This window comes from Protopterus annectens, chromosome 2.part2 (assembly GCF_019279795.1).
Source record: "Protopterus annectens isolate FY-2018-M chromosome 2.part2, PAN1.0, whole genome shotgun sequence".
In the NCBI taxonomy this organism is placed as follows: Eukaryota; Metazoa; Chordata; order Ceratodontiformes; family Protopteridae; genus Protopterus; species Protopterus annectens.
This window is the reverse complement of record NC_056730.1, coordinates 607,378,508-607,398,827: the sequence shown is the minus strand read 5'-3', so window position 1 is coordinate 607,398,827 and position 20,320 is coordinate 607,378,508. Positions and strand designations below refer to the sequence as shown.

Here is a 20,320-nt window from a genome sequence, read left to right as displayed (position 1 = left end):
ATTAAACATATCTTTTAATGTTCCGGACAAATCTCAGCTTCTTCATCCCTCTGCAACCATCAAGACCCATTCTGAATTTTTCCCACTATTACAGGAAGGCAACCAACAACATTCAGTGGATGATGGTAAGTTCAGTGTTCTTACTCCCTTTTCTCTCTCTAGAATAGCAAGTGTATGGCACAATACCCTGCTACTCTGAGCTCAAAACAGTAGAGATAAACCCACAGTGCTTAGCTAGCACTCTTTGTCAGGCTCTGCTCTTCTATATTCCTGTACTGACTGCATTTCTAGGCCTTCCCTCAGAGTGTGCTCCTGTTCTGGGATGTGACTGATTCTATCTCCTCAGGATGGGTGAACTAGTTTTGGTTGCTCATCTATTTCCCTCCATGGCCAGCTTTTCTAGCAGTAAGACCATTAATAAACTCCAGCCAGCTCGTGCATAGTCAGGGCTTTACCACACTATGGCAAGAAAGGAGGTATACTTCAGCAAATATGGCCCTTTATGGCATTATGTGGGTATGTTTCTATATCATGGTTATAAGGTGACTACAATGTTAACACAGTATTCTGGGTCATGCAAAACACATTACTATGAGAGAAACATAACAGGTTCCCAGGCAGATCAAACAGCAAGAGAGAACATAAGCAAATTATTCACTGTATTCAGGCACAACTTTGCATTTATGTAAAAATAGTCTCTCAAGAAGAATATAAGGATCAATGTTTAAATCCCAGACAGGGCAATTCAAAAGTAATAATAGTGCCCATTAGTACTTTTCTCAGAAGCATTTATATCTCGAGCTATCTGTAACGTGGAGTGAGATACCATAAATCTCTCTACTTATGCCTGCAGTTACTTCCGTGTAATGAGAAAAAAATGGCATTCTGAGACTATAGTCTCTGTTATGTATTTATTATTTAATAATATTAGTTAGTATAAGCACTTATTTTGCCATGTGCTGAATGTGAGTATTGAGAAAAAATAGGTATCTTCCCTCCTGACATTTACTTTATTGTTATAAAAATATAATTTATTTTTAGATTTATCCAACAGTAAAAGTTGAGGAAACGTATTTATCTTGTATCTTACAAAATTTACATTTTATAGTTATTTTTTTTCTCATAAAAAGTGCAACTATGCTCAAAAAACGCTTCAAAAAGCCCAAAAATTTCAACTTGCAAGAGAACTAGTTTTAACACTTTTGTCACTACTGTAACAGGTGTGAAGTATTTTCTGGAAATGTTTCATTCATGGTACATTTCTGCTTTCAAACTCATTCCTTTAAATGTGTCACAAGCACATCATAAAAAAAGGGGGAGAGAAGTTTCTAAGAACAGCTCCTTGAATACACATCAGCTCAATCTTCAAAAGTGGAAGCCACACAATGTTTAAAAGGCAGCAGGTGAAATGTAACTACATGCAATATACTATGATGCAGTCTACAAAGAAACTAATCAATACATCAAAAGAAGCTAGGGACTCTTCCCAAATGGGCTAATTCACTGTTGAGGAGAAACACTAACAGGGGATACAAGTAATATATGCAAATATATTAAATAACAGATTGTCGACTAGGCAATAATATCACAATATTTTCTGTTACCCACAACAGCAGAAGCCAGAATGTCCATGGATTATGTAGAAATAGCTTCTGTAGGTCATCCAAACCATCTGCTAAGAAATGGGCTTTAGTGTTCTTTTTTTTTAGGTTAAAAGTTCAGTTCTGCTTAAACCTAAATATTCAGGTGCACAGTGCAAAGTACAGTTATCTGCCACTGTGAACAAAGCCACAACTTACAAGTGAAGCAGTAAATGCTAGGCCACAATATTATATCCAGCAGCACTGGGCCACATCACAATGCAGCCCAGATCAAGTGTGCCCCTGAGAAATTGCCTCCATCACTGTAATAAACAGAGTTCCTCATTCCGTTGTCCAGCAGCATTCTTCTCACCATTCTGAGATTCTCCAACTTGCTCATGCACTTCATTTTGCAGGTGTCCCTCAGCTGCCAGTAATTTCCCTCGCAGTTCCATTAAAAAGTCTCTGCTTTCACTGAATGGAAGGTTGCTAAGATAGTACTGTGGGGCAAATTCAACTAACCTACGGAAAAAAAAAAAAACGAAACAAAAGACAACAGTTATAAAGCTTCATGGAAACAAGGCACACTACTGAGATTTAACAATAATTCTTCAAACTAATATTGTGCTTCAAAACAATATTTACTGGACTATTCTCATACTGACAGATGCACTTTCATAGACTGTGTGTGTGTGTGTGTGTGTGTGTGTGTGTGTGTGTGTGTATGTGTTACTTGCACATTGCGCCACTTAATTTGAAACTGTAAACCTGCACAGAAATAAGGTATTGCTTTTCATCCATGCATTAACCACTAATGGCCAGCGTTACAGCAAGACTACATGCTTTCATCATTTTGCTTTACTTCAGCTTAGCTTCTTGCCTTCCAGTGTTTTTTAAAAAGTATGCTTACTTGTCAAATGTTAAAAAAGCCAATCCCCATAAGCTTCAGTAATTACTAATACAAAGAGAAAGCAAACAGGAATAAAGCCCTGACTATGACCCAGGCAATCTAGGTTTGACTAACGGCTCAGGCACCAGCTGGAGTTTGGCAATGGCAGGAATGATTAGACATTACCTGCTCACCTTAGCCTGGGGACAGGGATGGGGTGAGATGGTATATAGGTGTCTCAAGAAACAGCTGGTTGTTATACAACAGCTCTGACTTCTCCAGTCATGAGGGGAAGATCATCACAGTCAGGTGGCCATGGGGTTGCCATGAGGTCTTCCTATCCAGAAGGATGTGACCTTTCCAACAAAGGGCTACATACACTTGAGGTACCATTTTCAATATGCTGTGGCCTCAGGGAGGACAGAGATATGGGGAAGTGGGATATATTAAGTTATCTTCAGTCAGTGGTATGCTATCCTCCCACAAAAAATTCTAATTTAAACATTTTTGAGTATTTTTATATGGTAACTGTTTGATATTCCAAGACTTGTTAGTACGAGTCCCTGAATAGCAAACCAGAATAAGTGAAAATGCAGACTTAGATGTACCAAGTCAGAAAATGCAGTTTCTTGTACTGTTTCCTTTTCTCTGAGGTGTGGCAATTTCAGAACTGGTATACAAGTTTGAGGTACACAGGGGGCTTGCTCGACATATCACAGAGTACAGGGGGCTTTGCTCCGCAACAAAAAACAACTCTGAAGGAGATTAGTAATGCTCAACATTTGCTGCTCTCCTGTATTTTCAGACTTCCAGTGTTCACTCTTACGAGTCTTTGATTTATAACAGGGAGCCATATATTTATATTTAAACCTGGTAGGCTTAGTAGCACCAAATGCCTCTTTTTCAAGGGTAACAAGTGAAGCAGCACTGTAGGAAGGCATAAAGACAGGGTTTGGCAGTGTAGTGCTTACCACATTTGCTTAGCATGACGGTGGTCATGGGTTCAATCCCCTGTAAAACCATGATGAATCTTTGGGAGCTGACTTTAACTGCTGCTGTGTAATTATCTAGGAATTTGCAATTAAGGTTCACAAACCTGCATATTTTTTTTTCCTCTTTTCATAATATTTTGTTTTACTTTAAGTCGTGCTATATTTTACATTTGCTTTTCTTTAAAGTTCATTTTTCTTGGAGTTTTAAAAGTTATTTGTTTCGGCAGGTTAGCACAGATTTGTTTTCCATTCTTTGACTACAAAGGACTGAAGCTTAGATGTTTTGTGAGAGGAGGACAGAATTAGTATTTATTTAAGGTAAGCAGAGTACAAGTATGTTTTAATCATTGGGAGCTGCTACTGATCTGTGACTGTTGCTATTATGTGACTACTTCTCTCACCTATCCTTACCCTAATATGTTATTAAACTCAGCGGCCCACCCCTACTGAACATATGACTTTGGAAGCTCATCCCAGAATCATGTATTTATTTATTTCCAGTTTGTTTGCCAGGATAGTCCATCTGCTCATGCCATTCAGCACTAGAAGCTCAAAGCTGGACAGTCTTCCCCCTTACGATGTTGAAGCTTCAGTTACTCTCCCTTTCATATCTTTCTACTACTTAGTGCATACTGCACCTAGAGTACTGACCCCTTTTTCTCATCTTACTTTTAAAATCTGCTATATCTGAGGAAGGACTACTAATCACTAGTGTCCTAAAAACACTTCACAAGAATCAGCTTGAGACAAGTGCTTCTGTTTTGCTCCTAGTGAGAAAACAAACAGATGGATATCACTTTGTATCCTTCTTAATGACTACCGATCACTGGAAATCCTGAAAACTGCTTCTTAGGAGCTATCTTGGGATTAATGCTCCTAGTGAGAGAAGGAGGATAGATGCATTGATTAATGACTGCTACTGACTGGGCAGTGGGCGCAGGACATCCTTGATCAGTCTGGTTGCTGTTTTGGTAGAAACCCCTTTGGTTATATTTTGGGCCATCAACAAGGGGAAGCCTATAACAAGTCTACAGATCCCTGAAACATCTAGGAAAAGGCTGCTGATAATCATAGAGCCTGGCAGCCACATATAAACAACCAGTTTAGTGGTACTGTTCCGATTCTGGTGACAGAAGGAGCAAAGGGACAGCACAGTACAGCTGTGGTGAGATCGGCACTAGTAGTAGCTAAGTAACTGCCAACAGGTGCAAATCCACTATTCATCATTCTTACCAAACCTAATTCTGCCTTTTCATGATGCACACTAGATTATTTCCTATCTAACCTAACATCTGAGTATCATCCTAAATATTTAAATCCATAAATTTCATGGTCTTCTATAGCAGTCTCTCTCCATCCATTAAGTACTATCACCAGCCTTAGTCCTCTACTCTCCGGTAACATAGTTCAACAGTTTGCTCTCAGCCCACCTGTGGTTAGTCTGTCTGCTTTAGGTGTTGTAAGGCAGTGTAGCAAAGGCTATTTGCTTACCAGCTATTGACTGTTTCTACCAGCTGATAGTGCAACCTGTGAGAGATGTATACATTTAAGAATTCTCACATCAGCCCACTCTCTGAAAGTATCATTACCTCCACAATACCACATCAATCTCAACAGACCACTAAGCCCAAAACTTGTGCAGAGGCTCTAAAAAAATTGCCAAAGACTCCTACAACACAATGTAAAATAGCCCAGCCTCAAGTACACTGGTCAACACCTAATCCTTCTCTACTCACACCCACTACAAATCCAAATGGATCACCCAAGAGTCACCAGTAAAAGCAGACCTAGGCCCATAGGGTTCACTATATCTGCTTCAACACAGGGAATTTTTTAGTCACAGGTTACTCTACAGCCAGGCATACAGACTCCACAATCAGTAGACTGGACAAGAACAGGCTGACTATAAGCTGCTAGTCTAGTGCCAGGATCTATGATGTCACACGGAAGTCTCTTAAACTTGACAAATATGACTATGAACTACTGGATGTCCATATGACAGTGAACGACCTGATTTGCTCCACCCAGAGAGACATGCAGAGAGACAAAGATGGAACTTACTATGCATGGGTTAGAGGCAGGGAAGACACTGGTCTTGAGCAGTATCTTGTCCTCATCAAGAATGATGCTTACATGCCAAGACAAGATGACTGGCTTTAGCAACAGGTTAAATCATTGGTTCCCTTCTAAGGGGACCCAGTATATGTCAACCTGGATTAGAAATGATTGGGAAGAGAGACTGGATAAGAAATTCAAAAAGAAACAATGGATCAATATATGTATATCTCCCAAATATGCAATAAAATCTAGAAGATTTAGGATTTTTGCTTGGAAATGTTTACACAGATATTTTTATACCCAAAGTAGACTTCAGAGAATTTTTCATCAGGTAGACAATAAATGTTGGAGGTGTGATGGGGAAGAATGAGGTACTTGGGAACATATTTTCTGGGAGTGCAGTGGGTTGGTGGACTTAAGGATTCCCTGCAGGATGCACTGTCGGAGACGCTGGATGGGCAGATTGGTGTGACAAGGGAGATGATTTTTCTGAGCTATGATACAGAATCGGAATTTCCTAGACATTGTAAGACCTTGCTGTGTCTAATTATGGCAGCGGCCAAAAATGCAATTACTAGAAAATGGAAATCAAAATCTAAGCCAACTATATTAGAAGTAGTGAGTATAGTAAAAGAGATAAAACAACTGTAATTGAGATCTTTAGAAAAGGGTAGGACAAACTGCAAATGAAAAAATGGGAATTGTGGGAAGAATACATACAGGGGAGGAATGAGGTTTAAAAGAAGGCGGGACTTAAATGAGCTATGTAATGTTTAAATGAAAATGATTGGATGGATTATAAGTGATGTACAATGTTTCCTGCTGACAGTATGTCAGTATGGTTTGGGATGTAAAATACTTGCAGCTATGATTGTGTCAGTGTCGGTGCAGGTGAGGCTCTCCTGCAACTCAAATACATTCCTATATGTGTAGTTACTGAAACATAGTTACAGTGGAATGACAGTACTCCCTCTATTACAGGGCTTAGCATTTATCAAAAATTCTGGGCTTTGGGTAACTGTGGGGAAGTATCTATACTTATCAGAAATACCCTTAACTCACATGAAATTATCTATGACATAACTTGCAGCTTCTGGAGATCCTACCCATCTTAACAAATCCAACAATTACTTCACTGTTTGCTAGAGATCCCCATCAAAGTCAAACCAAACACCATGGAAATTGCATTAACAGCACTGAGTAGTTAAATACCAAATCAAAAACCTTCTTGCTAAGGGACTTCAATTACCCAAACATTTTGATTTGCACATTTAAATCTATAAAAATGGATATTGTCAGCATTTCCTAGACTTTGCCAACACCAATGCACTGGAGCAAATTGTAAAACTGCCTACTAGAAGCTCTAATATGCTTGACCTGCTTCTTACCAACCATGTATCCCACACCACATCCCTTATTAAATCTGACCAAAAATTAGCAATTTTCTCTTTCAAGCCTAGATACCTGACCACCAAATTAAACTGTCTTTATGGACTTCTCCCAGTCAAACCTACTTCAGCTTATAGTAGATCTAAGTAAAATTCCCAAAATTCTCCCAGAAAGAGATCCAGTTGACTGCACTGACATTCTGCCTCCAATATTTACCAGTACATAAACAGCTGCACAGAAAAGTCCATACCCATGTTCCTAAATGTAATGGTAAATTCAGGAATCAACCTCTCTGACAGAACTCCTGTATTATTAAACTGTACAACAAAAGAAGGAAAAATAATTAAATGTTGTAAGAAGTTTTCATCCCTTTCCTCAACACTACACTGGAACATGCCAGCAAGGAACTTAAAAGCACTATTAGAAAATGTTAAGCAGACTAAACACTTAAGGTCACTGCAGATACCAAAGGTAACTACAAACCTTTTTTTCAGTTATGCTAGAAAATAAAGGAATAATGTCACTCAATGTACTGAATTAATCCATAATAACATCCCAAATTCTGATCCCAAGGATACAGCTAAGATAGCAGCCAAATTAATAACTAACTTTTCCTCACCTACCCAAATTGCTGCTCTTAATAACCATGAAAATTGTTTCCCCTGAAATCACCTTGCAACAAGACTTAGAATATCTGTTAAAGGCTAAGAATAGCACTTGCATGGGACCAGATAATACACCAGCCTACATTCTTACTGGTGCCACATATACACTATGTGAACCTTTACTTAAATGCTACACCTTACCTTATTCACAGGGTTTGTGCCTGAAGCCTACAGAGCAGCAACTGTGACACCCCTACACAAGGTTGGCCCCTCTTCAACCACAAGTAATTAAAAGCTCATCAGCCTCTCCAGCCTTATATGCAAAGCCATGGAACATATCATAGCAAAACTGTTTTATGCAGGTACAGGCAACTTAACTGATCGAGAATCCACTCAGCCAAGTTTTGTGAAGGGCAGGCCCTGTCTGCTGAATCATGTGCAGCATTCCAGTCCACTTCTTTGAAAAGGTTAGAGAGGCTGTAAACAGTACAACACACTGTGCACACTGCTTGATCTGGCCAAAGCTTTTGATGCCACCCCCCACACTGGTAAATATCAACAGTGTCTGCTGGATTGCTAACTGGCTATCCAGCAGATTCATAGGTTCATAGATTAGTACTAGACTAATTGCCCTTATGGGCCATTATAAGCCTAGCCAATTACCCCGTGAGAATCAAACCCCGCACCTTGTGTCTGTAAAGCAAACACCTTAGCTATTATGCCAACCTCCCACCCAAATGGGTGAAGTTGTGGGCACCCTCTCTGAATCTAAAATTGTAATTAGTGGGGTACCACGAGGATCAGTACTGGGCCCTGCCCTGTTTGGTGTTTACTTTGTGGAAACTCAAACCAATACCTCAGAACTGTGGTTGACCAAGTCTGCTGATGACCGCAACTCAGGCATTATCATCTGCTCATCCACTAATGCTTAACTGCAACAAGGGCTGAAGTATGCACATAACTGCAGTACTGAAAATGGTCTCAAGAACAATTCAAAAAGTGAGGGATAGCAGCTTTCAGCAAAAAAGGAGCTTCAACCTCATATGTTACAAATGGCAACCTTCTTCAGACAGCTATGGTCATAAGAAACCTGGGTACTTATTTGGACAACTCTTGCTCATTTGGTTATCTTCTTTCCACTGTAGTCAGGAAATATTTCCATCTGACACAGTTAATTTATATGGGGATACTTTCACGTTGCAAAGAAGTCATCTTACCACTGTATTCTTCCTTTATCAGAAGCATCTTTGAATATAATGCCTCCTTTAGCATATACAATTCCAAGCACATCGTTCAGCTGGAATAGCCCCAATGATTTTTAACCATGACACTTAAAAGCCTTAAATCTCTCAACTATCCCAATAGATTACCCCAACTTTCCTTCTACTCAGTAGCCTATTAGCTGCTCCAAGCCAAGGTGACTTGTGTCTAGCTTTTTTTGAGCCATGAAAGATGCAGTCCTATTTGACCACCTATTTCTTTGCAAAGTTAGTAACTTTACAAACACTCTTACTAAAGACCTAAATCCTCATCAAAAAATAAACAAGACTGGCTAGAGAAATAAGTTCTTAACTCAAGGTATTTCCAGCCTTTGGCATAAGTTATCATTAAAGGTCAAAATACTACTCTGTCTGCCTTTAAGGCTAGTGCTGACAAATGGATGGGAAATACAAATTTGCACTACAGTTATATCTGTCTCAGCTCGATTTGGGAGGCGAGCACTATGACGTGCTTGTAAAGGGTGGCAACAACTTTTAAATTTGTCTGCCGGAAGATATGACTAGGCATTTTATGGTTCCTGTGATCACCTACCTAGCACTGTGCTTATGATCCCATTGGAAATGTCCCCATAAACTAGAAATAAGTATTGGGATGTAAGCCAGAATTATAAAACCAAATCAAAGACACCCGCTTTTATCCCAAGATAGGTCTTATCAGCCATTTCAAAGCCTACTTTGCCCAGTTCAGTGTCACAGGGAATTAGAAAATATCTTTGCAAGCTATGGACATATGGATAGAACCAATCATGGACAGGAAAACAGTTTCTTCCAGGACACAGGCACACTCACATATCCAGCTAAATGCAAACTGAAGCACTCCAATCCACTTCCTCTTATGGCTTTTATAGGGTTGCCAACTTTTCATGTGCTAAAAATGGAAAAATTCATATTAAGTGTAACATTTTTGCTAAAACGTACCCTTTAGTACTGCAAAGGGCTCGTTTTCATTTTATTACAAAATTAAAAGATCACGGTTTTAGATTTTTTTGTGGCTTGCTTTATATTATACTCAACATTTTAGATGCATCAGTTTTCTACAATAGTTATAGAAAGGTTAGAAAATGATTTGCATAGAATCATGGGTTCTTTGGTTCATAGATGTTTACTAGGCTAATGACCACAGGGGACTTTTTAAGCCTAGGCATGCATCCCAAATCTCTGACAAGTTCTTGTACCCATGATAAGTCTAAGAGGGGCCTTGGGAGGTAACACATTTACAGGCTGCCTGTATCCATTAGAGACAGAGGTACCAAACCAAGGATGGATTTCCGGTTCCCCATCCAATTGTTAGGAATTCTGTTTACACAGATGGGAAGCCTGTTCCAGAGAAGGGGTAGTCTCTGGGATACATACCGGTCTCTCCATCAGGTCCTATTTGTATCACAGGCAAGGTTTAAGTCTTTAGAACAGCCAATTTTGGTGCTGTTTGTTTTGTGGATCTGCAGGAGGTCCATCAGAGTGGGGTTTGACAATGTCTTGTATGCCAGACGTAGATCTCTCCTCAACAGCCAGTAGGAGTCAGAATACAGGGAAAGGGCTTTGAGGCCGTCTGCACAGGACATGTTACTTACATCCTGTATTCTTTTAGTAAGGAACCTCTGTGGATGTTTCAGTTGCTGGATATGCAAGGTTAGGTACATACCAAAGGGGGCACTGTACTCGATGTGTCTGATGAATGTGGAATACAGTGGAAGAATTACTTCCTTGGACCTAGATGCCATACCTTTGCTTATAAATTGCACAGAATAGAATGATTTCTTCACTACTGTAGACATGTGAAGGTTTTATCTTAAAATATCAGCATGTTTGCCATTTTTCAGACTTATCACAGAACACAACTCACCATATCTACATTATCTATATCAGGACTATCCTAAAGGAACTACAGTAGAAAAACATGGTAAACTTAGACTTTTGGGATAGGACAGGAAACCAGACACAGGGAAACACACCCATATGCACAAATATAGACACACGGAGTGTACGCAGACCCTGGACAAAAGTAAACCTAGCTGAAGGATCAAATGCTGTGAGGCAGCAATGATGACTATTAAATCAGTGACCCATTAACTTAATTTATTTTCAGAAAAATTACAAAAACAGAGCTGTTGAAATGTGAAACATACCTACTTCAGGAAAAAAAATGCAAACATTCACAGACCTCAGAAACATAGTCCACAACTGTGTAGGGCTGGTACACAGTAAAAAATAAATAAATAAAACATATTAGAACCATACACAATTTATAAATTCCTTTCAAAAAGTGAACTATGACATATTGCTAAAATCAGTGTCAGTTACAACATCTTGCATACTTGTTACTGCTGCAATAACAATAACAGCTGTAGACACAGGCAGATGCAACAGATACCATTTTACCTGCCTCACCATATCACAAACAATGTCTGCAGCTTTTTCCATGCTCTCCCTTCTCTCTGTCACTTCCCTGTCTCCCGCATGAAACATTTGTGTTTGCCAATACAAATTTAATGGCACATTGTTGCTGCCCAGATTTAAAAAAAAAAAGAAGTTATGTCTTACCATAATGTTCCATCTGTGTTGTCGATCTTCATTTATTCTTGACCCTTGGGGTGTCAGTTCTGATCCTCAGAACCGGTCCAGCCATTCGTTATACAGCTTGCACAACCCAAAAATCTCTCAAGATAATAATCTACCTACAATGCCCCTTTCTCATTTACCTCAGATCGAGTTTGCAGACTTGTAGAAAGCCAGAAGAACCATTAGCAAATATGAATAAGCCATGTCTAAGGTGAACCCTAATAATGCACCCAAGATAAAAGCTCACTCCTCCAGGAATTCACAGGAGGGGGAAGGAGGGGGGGGGATGCCAAGAACAGATGAAGATCGACAACACAGATGAAACATTATGGTAAGACATAACTTCTTTACCTAATGTTGTCAACCTTCATCTATTCTTGACTCTTGGGACAGAGTCCCCAGCAACTTTAGACCCTGGTGGCCCTATGGAAGGATATTCCTGAGAACCATAGAACCAAAGGAAGTTCTTGCCCTGGAGACCAGATCCAATATGTAATGAGTGATAAAGGTCTGTGGAGTAGCTCAAGTTGCTGCTGCACATATTTCACTCATGGAAGCCTTGGAATGGAAAACAGCTGAAGTGGCCATTGATCTGGTGGAATGTGCTGTTACTGGCGCAGCTAACTTGAGATTCTTTTTATTATACCTGTACGTAATGCAATCTCTTAGCCATTTTGACAAGGTATCTTTGGAAACGGACTTCCCAAAAGGATACAAGCAACTGTTCTGATTTTCTAGTTCTGTTGAGATACAAACATAATTGCCTGTGAACATCCAGCAAATGTAGGCAATATTCGCATTTGTTGAAAAAATTGGTGAAGAAAACAGGCAAGTCTATGGCTTGATTAATGCTGGACTCAGACTACCTTTGGAAGAAAGGATGGATTGGTTTTGAGTGAAACTCTATCCTTGTGGAAAATTAAGTAAGGGGATTTTGAGCATAAACCCTGTACCTCAGAAACTCGTCTTGCAGAAGTTATATCTATGAGGAAAAGTATTTTCCATGAAAGAAACTTTAAGTCGCATGGTGTCGCTGGCTCAAAAGGAGAAAGCACCAGAGACTGAAGTACAATGGTCAGATCCCATGGGGTAGAGAGTCTTCAAATGGAGGCTTCAAGTGCAGAGTTCCCTTGAGGAATACTTTACATAGTCTAAGAGAAATTAGAGGAAGGTCCCCAAAACCATTATGGAAATTAGAAATGGCAGCTAACTGGACTTTAACTGTAGAGGCGGAGGCCCCTGGATCAAAAAGGATGGTTGGAAATTGTAGAACTTTTTCCACCAGAGTGTAGAAAGGATTGAGATCATTATCATAAGCCTAATTTGAAAATCTCTTCCACTTACTAAGGTAGAGTTTCCTGGTGGATGGTCTATGGGAATTCAGTAGGATTTTCCACACTGGGGTAGGTATATCACTATGCCTGGCGACTAGCGAAACTGGAGGAACCAAGCTGTCAGCTTGAGATTTTGAAGGCTGGGGTGCACCAGTCCCTGAAGGTGAGTCAGCAGGTCTGGAATTAGGTCCAGAATACATGGACGTGAACAAGGAGAAGGTCACTGTGAGCTGCCTGTCGGGCGCTAGGATCTGCCACATAACACAAGCACTCAGGTCACTCCAAGGCAAGTACAAATATGACTCAGTCATTGTCCATGCTGGTGTGAATGACCTGAGACGTACCTCCCTGGACTACATGAAAAGAGACATAGAGGAGCTCTCTGAGCATATAGCCCAGGCCGGTATGACCCTGACCTTGAGTAGCATCTTACCCTCACCAAGAATGATGCCACAATATGAAGACAAGATGATCAATTTCAACAACTGGCTTAAGTATTGATGTCATTCAAAGGGGAACCAATGCCTGTCAGCCTGGGATGACATGCTCGACAAGCCACGATGCTTTGCTAGGGACGGCTTGCACCTGTCACCCCTGGGCATTTGGATATTGGCAAAGGCTCTTGCCACCCCCATAGTGCCTTTTTTAGGCAAGGCTCAAAAGACAAACCCACCTCCATAGGTATCACAAGGGATAAGAAACAAAGAGTAATGCTACTCAACGCCAAAAGTCTAAACCTCAAGATGCACGCACTCAAAACTCTCCTTAGCATGGAGAACATTGATATCTGTGCAGTAACAGAAACCTGGTTCAAGGCTCCCGAGAGCACCCCAGCACTATCAGGTTATACCTCATACCATGCTTTTCGGCCTCAAAACTTGGACCGAACCACAAAAGGAGGGGGAGTATCAATATTCGTTAAAGATACCCACACCTCCAGGTTGGTGGCACAGCACGAAGCATCAGAGACTATCCATGTGCAACTAACAGTGGGTAAAACTGCCTTCCAGTTTATAGCCTGCTACAGACCTCCCTCCCAAACCCAGGAACCCCACTCGGCCTTCCTGAGAACACTGGAAAATATGAAGGTCTCTTCAAACACCATTATATTGGGCGACTTCAACTACCCAAAAATATACTGGAAGCATTACTCTAGCTCCAACACCCTAGCCCAAAGGTTCCTAGAATTTATAAACTCAAATGCTATGGAACAACTTGTTACCACTCCCACAAGAGGGGAAAACATACTGGACCTAATCATCACCAACATGGGGGCTCTGTGCTCCAGACCAGAAGTGTATCCCTCACTGGTAAGACCAGACCATAAACTAATCTCACTGGATATTCACATCCCGACCCCACCCCCTGTCCAGAAAACCACAGTGAAAAACTTCTCTAAAGCAAATTTCACACTCCTCAAAACCAAGGTGGAATCCTTCAAAGCCCCCGGGCCTGTGGAAAATATGGCCCAGACCGCAGAATCATTTATAAATGCATTCTATGAACACCTTCAGTAATGCATGGATCATGCAATCCCAAATAAAACCAAGACCCAATCCTCCAAAGGCAGGCGTCCTGTCTGGTGGACCCCAGCCATAAACAAACTATACAATAGAAGGAGGAAGCTACTACATGATAGAGCAAAATCCCAAAAAGGGAAGGCATCTCTGATCAGTATTAGCAAAAAACTACGGGCACTCATAAAATCGTCTAAGGCCAGCTTCGAGAGAAAAATTGCACAGGACACTAAGGATAATCACAAGGCTTTCTTTAGTTATGTTAGGAACTTGGGTGGAAATTCCCAGATATGCTCAGAATTAGTCCAAAATGACAAAAAATACACTGAACCCACAGACATTGCCAACATCCTAGCTGACAGGTTCAGCGCAAACTCCCCCCCTCCCCACCAAAAGGGCAACTATCTATCCCAGCAGAGTGCTGCCCCCCTGACATCTCAGATGCTCAGGTAAGAGCCGCCCTCTCCAAAGCAAACAACACAGCATCAATGGGACCAGACGATGTCCCGGGCTGCGTCCTACATGAACTCCAAGAAGAGCTAAACCCAAACATAAAACTACTGTTCAATCTCAGCCTTACTGCAGGATATGTACCCAAAGAGTGGCGTACAGCAACAGTGGTCCCTCTCCACAAAGGTGGTGCCTCAACGGATCCTGGAAACTATCGCCCCATAAGCCTGACTAGCCTGGTCTGCAAAGCTATGGAAAGGATCATCATGGACCTCATAAATAAAGATATTGGGACCTACAGACACTGGGATCCTACCCAGTTCGGCTTTGTTAAAGGCAGATCCTGCCTCTTAAACCTGGTCGATTTCTTTGAAACTGTCACCAAGGCCATTGACGAGGGGAAGGTGGTCCACACAGCCTACCTGGACCTCGCAAAAGCCTTCGATACAATACCCCACTCGGGCATTATAGATAAACTCACCAGCTTAAATATAAACCCCTATGTCACTAGATGGGTAGCAAACTGGCTCAAGGACAGAACCCACATTGTTAGAATTGCTGGAGCCATGTCAGACTCCAAACCAGTTACAAGTGGCGTCCCACAAGGCTCAGTCCTGGGACCACTCTTGTTCGGTATATATTTCTCGGAGGTACAGGTAACATGGAAGGACTGTGGCTCACCAAGTTCGCAGATGACTGGAAACTAGGCACCATAATCGACTCTCCAGCCGACACAAGTATCCTAGAAAAGGGCCTCATAGAAACAAGACAACTGGTGCCAGAGCCATGGCCTCAAGCTAAACGCCAAAAAGTGTATAGTCATCCCCTTTGGCAAAAACAAAGTGCCCACAAATTACCACATAGGTGGTAATCCATTAAGTACGGAAGAAGTAATTAGGGACCTGGATCTCTCATTTGAAAACCACGTGGCCAAAGTGGTTAGAAAAACATTTTATACAGCCCACCTAATCATGAAGGGATTCACATCTAGATCAGGGGAGGTCATCGTGCCTCTTTACTCATCCCTCATCAGGCCCATAATTGAGTACAATGCCCCTTTTGGGATGTACCTTACCAGACACCTGCAGCAACTGGAAACCCCAAAAGTACCTCACCAAGAGGATCAAAGGGCTCAAACAGATGCCATATGCTGCCCGGTTAAAGAAACTCCAGCTCTACTCAGTGGCATACCGCCTGCTCAGAGGCGATCTGTGCCTGATTTATAAAGCCATGTCCAACCCGGAATTAATGGACATGCTGCACCTCAGAAAATCCAAATCCCATTGAGCTACGCGCTCGAGAGACTTGAACCTCAGCACTGAAATAAATAGGACATGCTGGAGGGACAGATTCATAACCCAGAGGCTCCCTTCACTCTGGAATAAAATCCCAGTCCAGGTTAGGCAGAGTCCCTCATTGACTCTCTTCAAGAGGAATCTTGATGAGTGGATGGGAGATCGTAGGTTTACCCTGGGTATCACTTCTAAGTCACTGTTAGACAGAGGCACAGTATACTAACCTCGAAAAAGGGCATAGCAAAATTCATTTAAAATGGGTGGTGAAAGCCAAACACACTCTGGCTAGGCTTACAAATGCCCTAGGGCAGATAGCCTGGTATGAACCTATGAACTAGATGAGGCCACAGGAAGGGGAACCAAATTTGTCAAGGCCAATTGGGTGCAATGAGGATCACTCTGCTTTGCAACCTGGCTGCTTTCATGAGAAAAAATGGAATTAGAGGGAAGGGGGAAAAGGCATAGAGGAGACCCAGGGGCCACTTGAGGAGAGCAGCATCTCCCCTGAGGGGGGATCAGGGCAAAGTAGCTTCTGCAGTTGCTTTGGGGTGATGTAAAAAGGTTGCAGCAAGGTTGGCCCCAGTGAAGAAAAATCCTGCTCACTATCTCAGGATCGAGAGACCACTTGTGAAGTAGTAGAATGCATCTGCTCAGTTTGTCCGCTGTCATGCCTGAACTCCCCAGAATAAAAGAGGTTGGAGGAAATAGCCCATTGCCACACTTTCAGGGCTTTTTGACATGGGGGTAGGATTTGATTCCCCCCTTGTTTGTTGATGTACCAGACTACAGACATGTTGTCTGACTGGATTGCAATGGTCCCTAGGGGGAGGACAGAATGAAAGGCTTGCAACACTAGAAGCACTGCCCTCAACTCCAGGACACTGATATGCAGATTGGCTTCTATCACGTACCAAGTGCCTTGGACTGTTCTTCCCAGATAACACCCCACCCCATCTATGAGGCATCCATAGTCACTATGGCCTTGGGTTGAGGAGGGACAAATGGACGGCCTAAAAGGATTTCCTCAGATTCCATCCACCAGGATAGGTCTTTTTTGCAGCGACTGGTGATTAACATGGGGTAGTTCACTGCATGGGTTAGAATAGACCATTGTGATGCTAGAAGCTATTGTAGTAGGCACATGTGGAACCTTGCTAATGGGACTAGAGTGATGGTCGCTGCCATGGACCCCAATGCATGAAGGACTAGTAGCACTGGAACTTTGTTTTGCAAAGAAAAGGATGTACTTTGGATTTTATCTTCTGTAACCTGTGCTGGGGAAGGAAGGCTACACAAGAAATGGTGTTCAGACAAGCTCCTATGAATTCTAAATCTTACTATTTGCATGAATTCTAAATCTTGAGAGGGGCTTAGCTAAGATTCTGTTTGATAGACTGATTCCCAAGCTTAGGAACAAATGCAAAATGAGCTCTGTTGCTTGTAGTAGTAGATAACTGGTGGGAGCAGTGATGAGACAGTCATCTAGATATGGAAACACCTGGACTTCATGAAGTCTCAAGTGAGCTGTCACTGCTGCCATACATTTGGTGAAGACCCTGGGGGCTGTGGTGAGACCAGAAGGCAGCACCCTGAACTGAAAATGACTGGCTCTTAGCAGAAACCTTCTGGAACATTTGTCCATTTTTATGTGGAAGTATGCATCTCAAAGGTCTATAGAGCACATCCAATTGTTTTTCTCCAAAAAGGGAAGTACAGATTGAACCATGACCATCCAGAATTTGGACTGTTGAACAAATTTGGTTAGAATGCCGAGATCCAGTACAGGTCTCCATTCCCCTGTCTTTTTTGGTACTAAAAAGAACAGTGAATAAATCCGGACCCTATGTGGTCTATTGGGACGACTTGGATAACTTATTTTCTAGCAGCTTTTGGATTTCTAAGAATGCTTGCTCTCTGATTGGGTGGAACATTTGGGAGATTTATGAGAGATCTGGGATAAAGGGTGAAGGAGATAGAATAACCTCTAGTAATAATTCTCTGCACCCAAACATCTGTGGTTATCTGTCGCCAGGCTTTTGCATGCAGAGAAAATCTTCCCCCGACCACTTCCAGAGGTAAGCAATCGGGGCCCCTTTCAGGAGCGCTGGTAGGGCTGGCCAGAGAGAGTCTTTGGAACCCTGAGTCTATGGGCCACCTCTGCCTCAGGTTTGGCATCTTCCATTAAAGCTCCCCCTTCTGCCCCGAGGGGAGCCTTCACCACGTGTCTTGGAAAGGCCCTTGGGACTTTTTGAACCATATCGTCCTACTCCTTTGATTCCTAGAGTAGGATCGTTGAGAAGTGGAAATGCCCATAGCAAATAGGGTCTTCCCATCCTTCTCACACCTGGCTAGAGTTTCTTTAACTTTGGAGCTGAACAAAGAAGACCTGTCAAAGGGTGCACTGACAAAGGAAAACTTGAATGGCTCTGCAAACTCACACAGGTGCATCCAGACATGCCATCTGATAGCAACGCCTGAACCAGCTGACCTGGTCGTCCCTTCAGCTGAACGTGAAACGAGCTTCATGGATCAGTTAGAAATAGACTCCAGGATAGCTAACTGAGAGGCCACATTTTCTTGGACCTTATCAGATACAGTTCCTGCTAGAGTGTCCGATAGTTCCTTGATCAGTTCTATCTGGAGTCTAGTAAAGTGTACCAGAAAATTCAAGGACCTTAAGGCGAAGGTCAATGATGCATAGTCCCACCTTCCAAATCTGTTCATTGCTCTAGACTCTCGGTTAGGGGGATGAACAGGGGAACTTTCCTTAGCAAGTTCCTTTTTGGAGGCCACCTCAACCACCATGGCATCTACTGCTTGCCCTTTAATCCAATGTTGGTGGTCCTCAGGTGCAGAAAGGATCTTATCCAGTCTCCAGGGAATCGGTTCTATGGAGTCAGGAGATTTCCAAGCCTGCTGAGTGATCAGTTTGATGAAATCATCAGCAGGACGTGTTCTTCCGAAGAGGCTCTTCAGTGGACATGCTGAGGAGGTCTCAAAAGAATGGTGTTCCTCAGTTGGGATATCTTGTAACCTTGGAGCTCGCTGTCTGGGTGTGGAGGTTGGTGGATGAAACTCCGATACAGCAGGAGACACCTGAGAGCCTGCAGTGGTCAATGCTTTCTCCACAGCCTGGAAAGCAGGTCCCCCCAAGGAGGTATGGGAGCCCTGAACCAAGAAGGATAAACTCAGAAGCAGAGTCACACCCTGCCCCAAGAAACCCACCTCCAAGACCGGAACCAAGGAAAGACCCCCAGCCTCTGGAGTAGACTCTGCATAAAATACTGGAGTTGACTCAAACCTCTTGGGCCTGACAGTGGAGCCACAGCCTCAATAATCCATCGGTTCCGAAGGAACTGAGGAAATCAGAGCAGAGTCCGGAGCTGAAGGCAAGGGAACTGTTGGTGCCAGAGCAATAGGAACCTTAGAGGCCAGAGTGGGGAGCTCTAAAGCCACTGAGGAAGTCAGAGGAGGAATAACCACAGGAGTCCTGGGAGAAAACATCCCTACTCCAGGAGGGAGAGGGAGTTGGGAAGAAGAGGAAAGACCTATAGCCATGAGGAGCTGGACTTCCAATCTCACCACATTGACTTCTGTGAGACTCCTGGAGGAGGAAACAGACAATCCAGAGGGGGATTCTGACCTTTCTATAAAGGGAGTGGGAAGTTGGCCAAAGAAGGGGTGAATGGAAGGCGAATACTTTGTCCTCGGTGTATACAGAGGATCAATTTTCAGCACTGAAGAGTGGGGTTATAACCAGTTGCAGTGCAGAAGGAGATGGCACCAATGTGAAAACTAAAGAAGCCAGTGCCAATGCCGGTGCAGGAGCCAGTGCCAGTGCTGGAGTAGATGCCAAAGGCACCAAAGTGACTGCTGCCAAAGAAGGAATCAGTTCAGAGAGCTTTGGAACCTTAGTTCTCGGTTTCGAGGAGGAGCCAACAGGAGGAGATTTTTGTTTTCTTGATGTCAGTGCCGATGGAGAAGTTGGCACCAACAGACTTGTTTTGGAACCAGAGGCATTAAGAGACTTGTTGGCCTTGGATAAAGCTTCTTCAAAGGAGGAATTAAGAAGCCCTTTGAGAATAAACTTATTTTGATGTTCTACCAAGGCCCTAGTACTGAAGGCCTGACAGAGCACTCTATGTCTAAATGAGGAGGACCTAGACAATCAACCCAAGCCGAATGTCCATCAGAGTTAGGCATTTTTTGGCCGCAGTCCTGGCACTGCTTAAATTCAGTCATGCCTCTGGACTTATCTGCATGTTGACAAGTGGCAGAGGAGAAGGTCAACAACAATCACACTGCACACACACACAAACACAGAAGGACAGACTGGAATGGAGAAAGTTCTACCAACAATGATAGAAAGAAA

The 20,320-nt window shown here is 42.5% G+C and overlaps 1 protein-coding gene across 1 annotated transcript in view; it reads right to left on the bottom strand.

Annotated features, from left to right (window-relative positions):
- Positions 1-892: 892 nt before the first annotated feature.
- Positions 893-20,320, bottom strand: part of LOC122795741 (putative pre-mRNA-splicing factor ATP-dependent RNA helicase DHX32) — a 787,400-nt gene continuing 767,972 nt past the window's right edge. Inside the window, exon 11 of the mRNA XM_044064050.1 lies at positions 893-2,102. Within this exon, the coding sequence (XP_043919985.1) occupies positions 1,901-2,102 (202 nt within the window). The 3' untranslated portion in view covers positions 893-1,900. The remainder of the gene's footprint in view (positions 2,103-20,320) is intronic.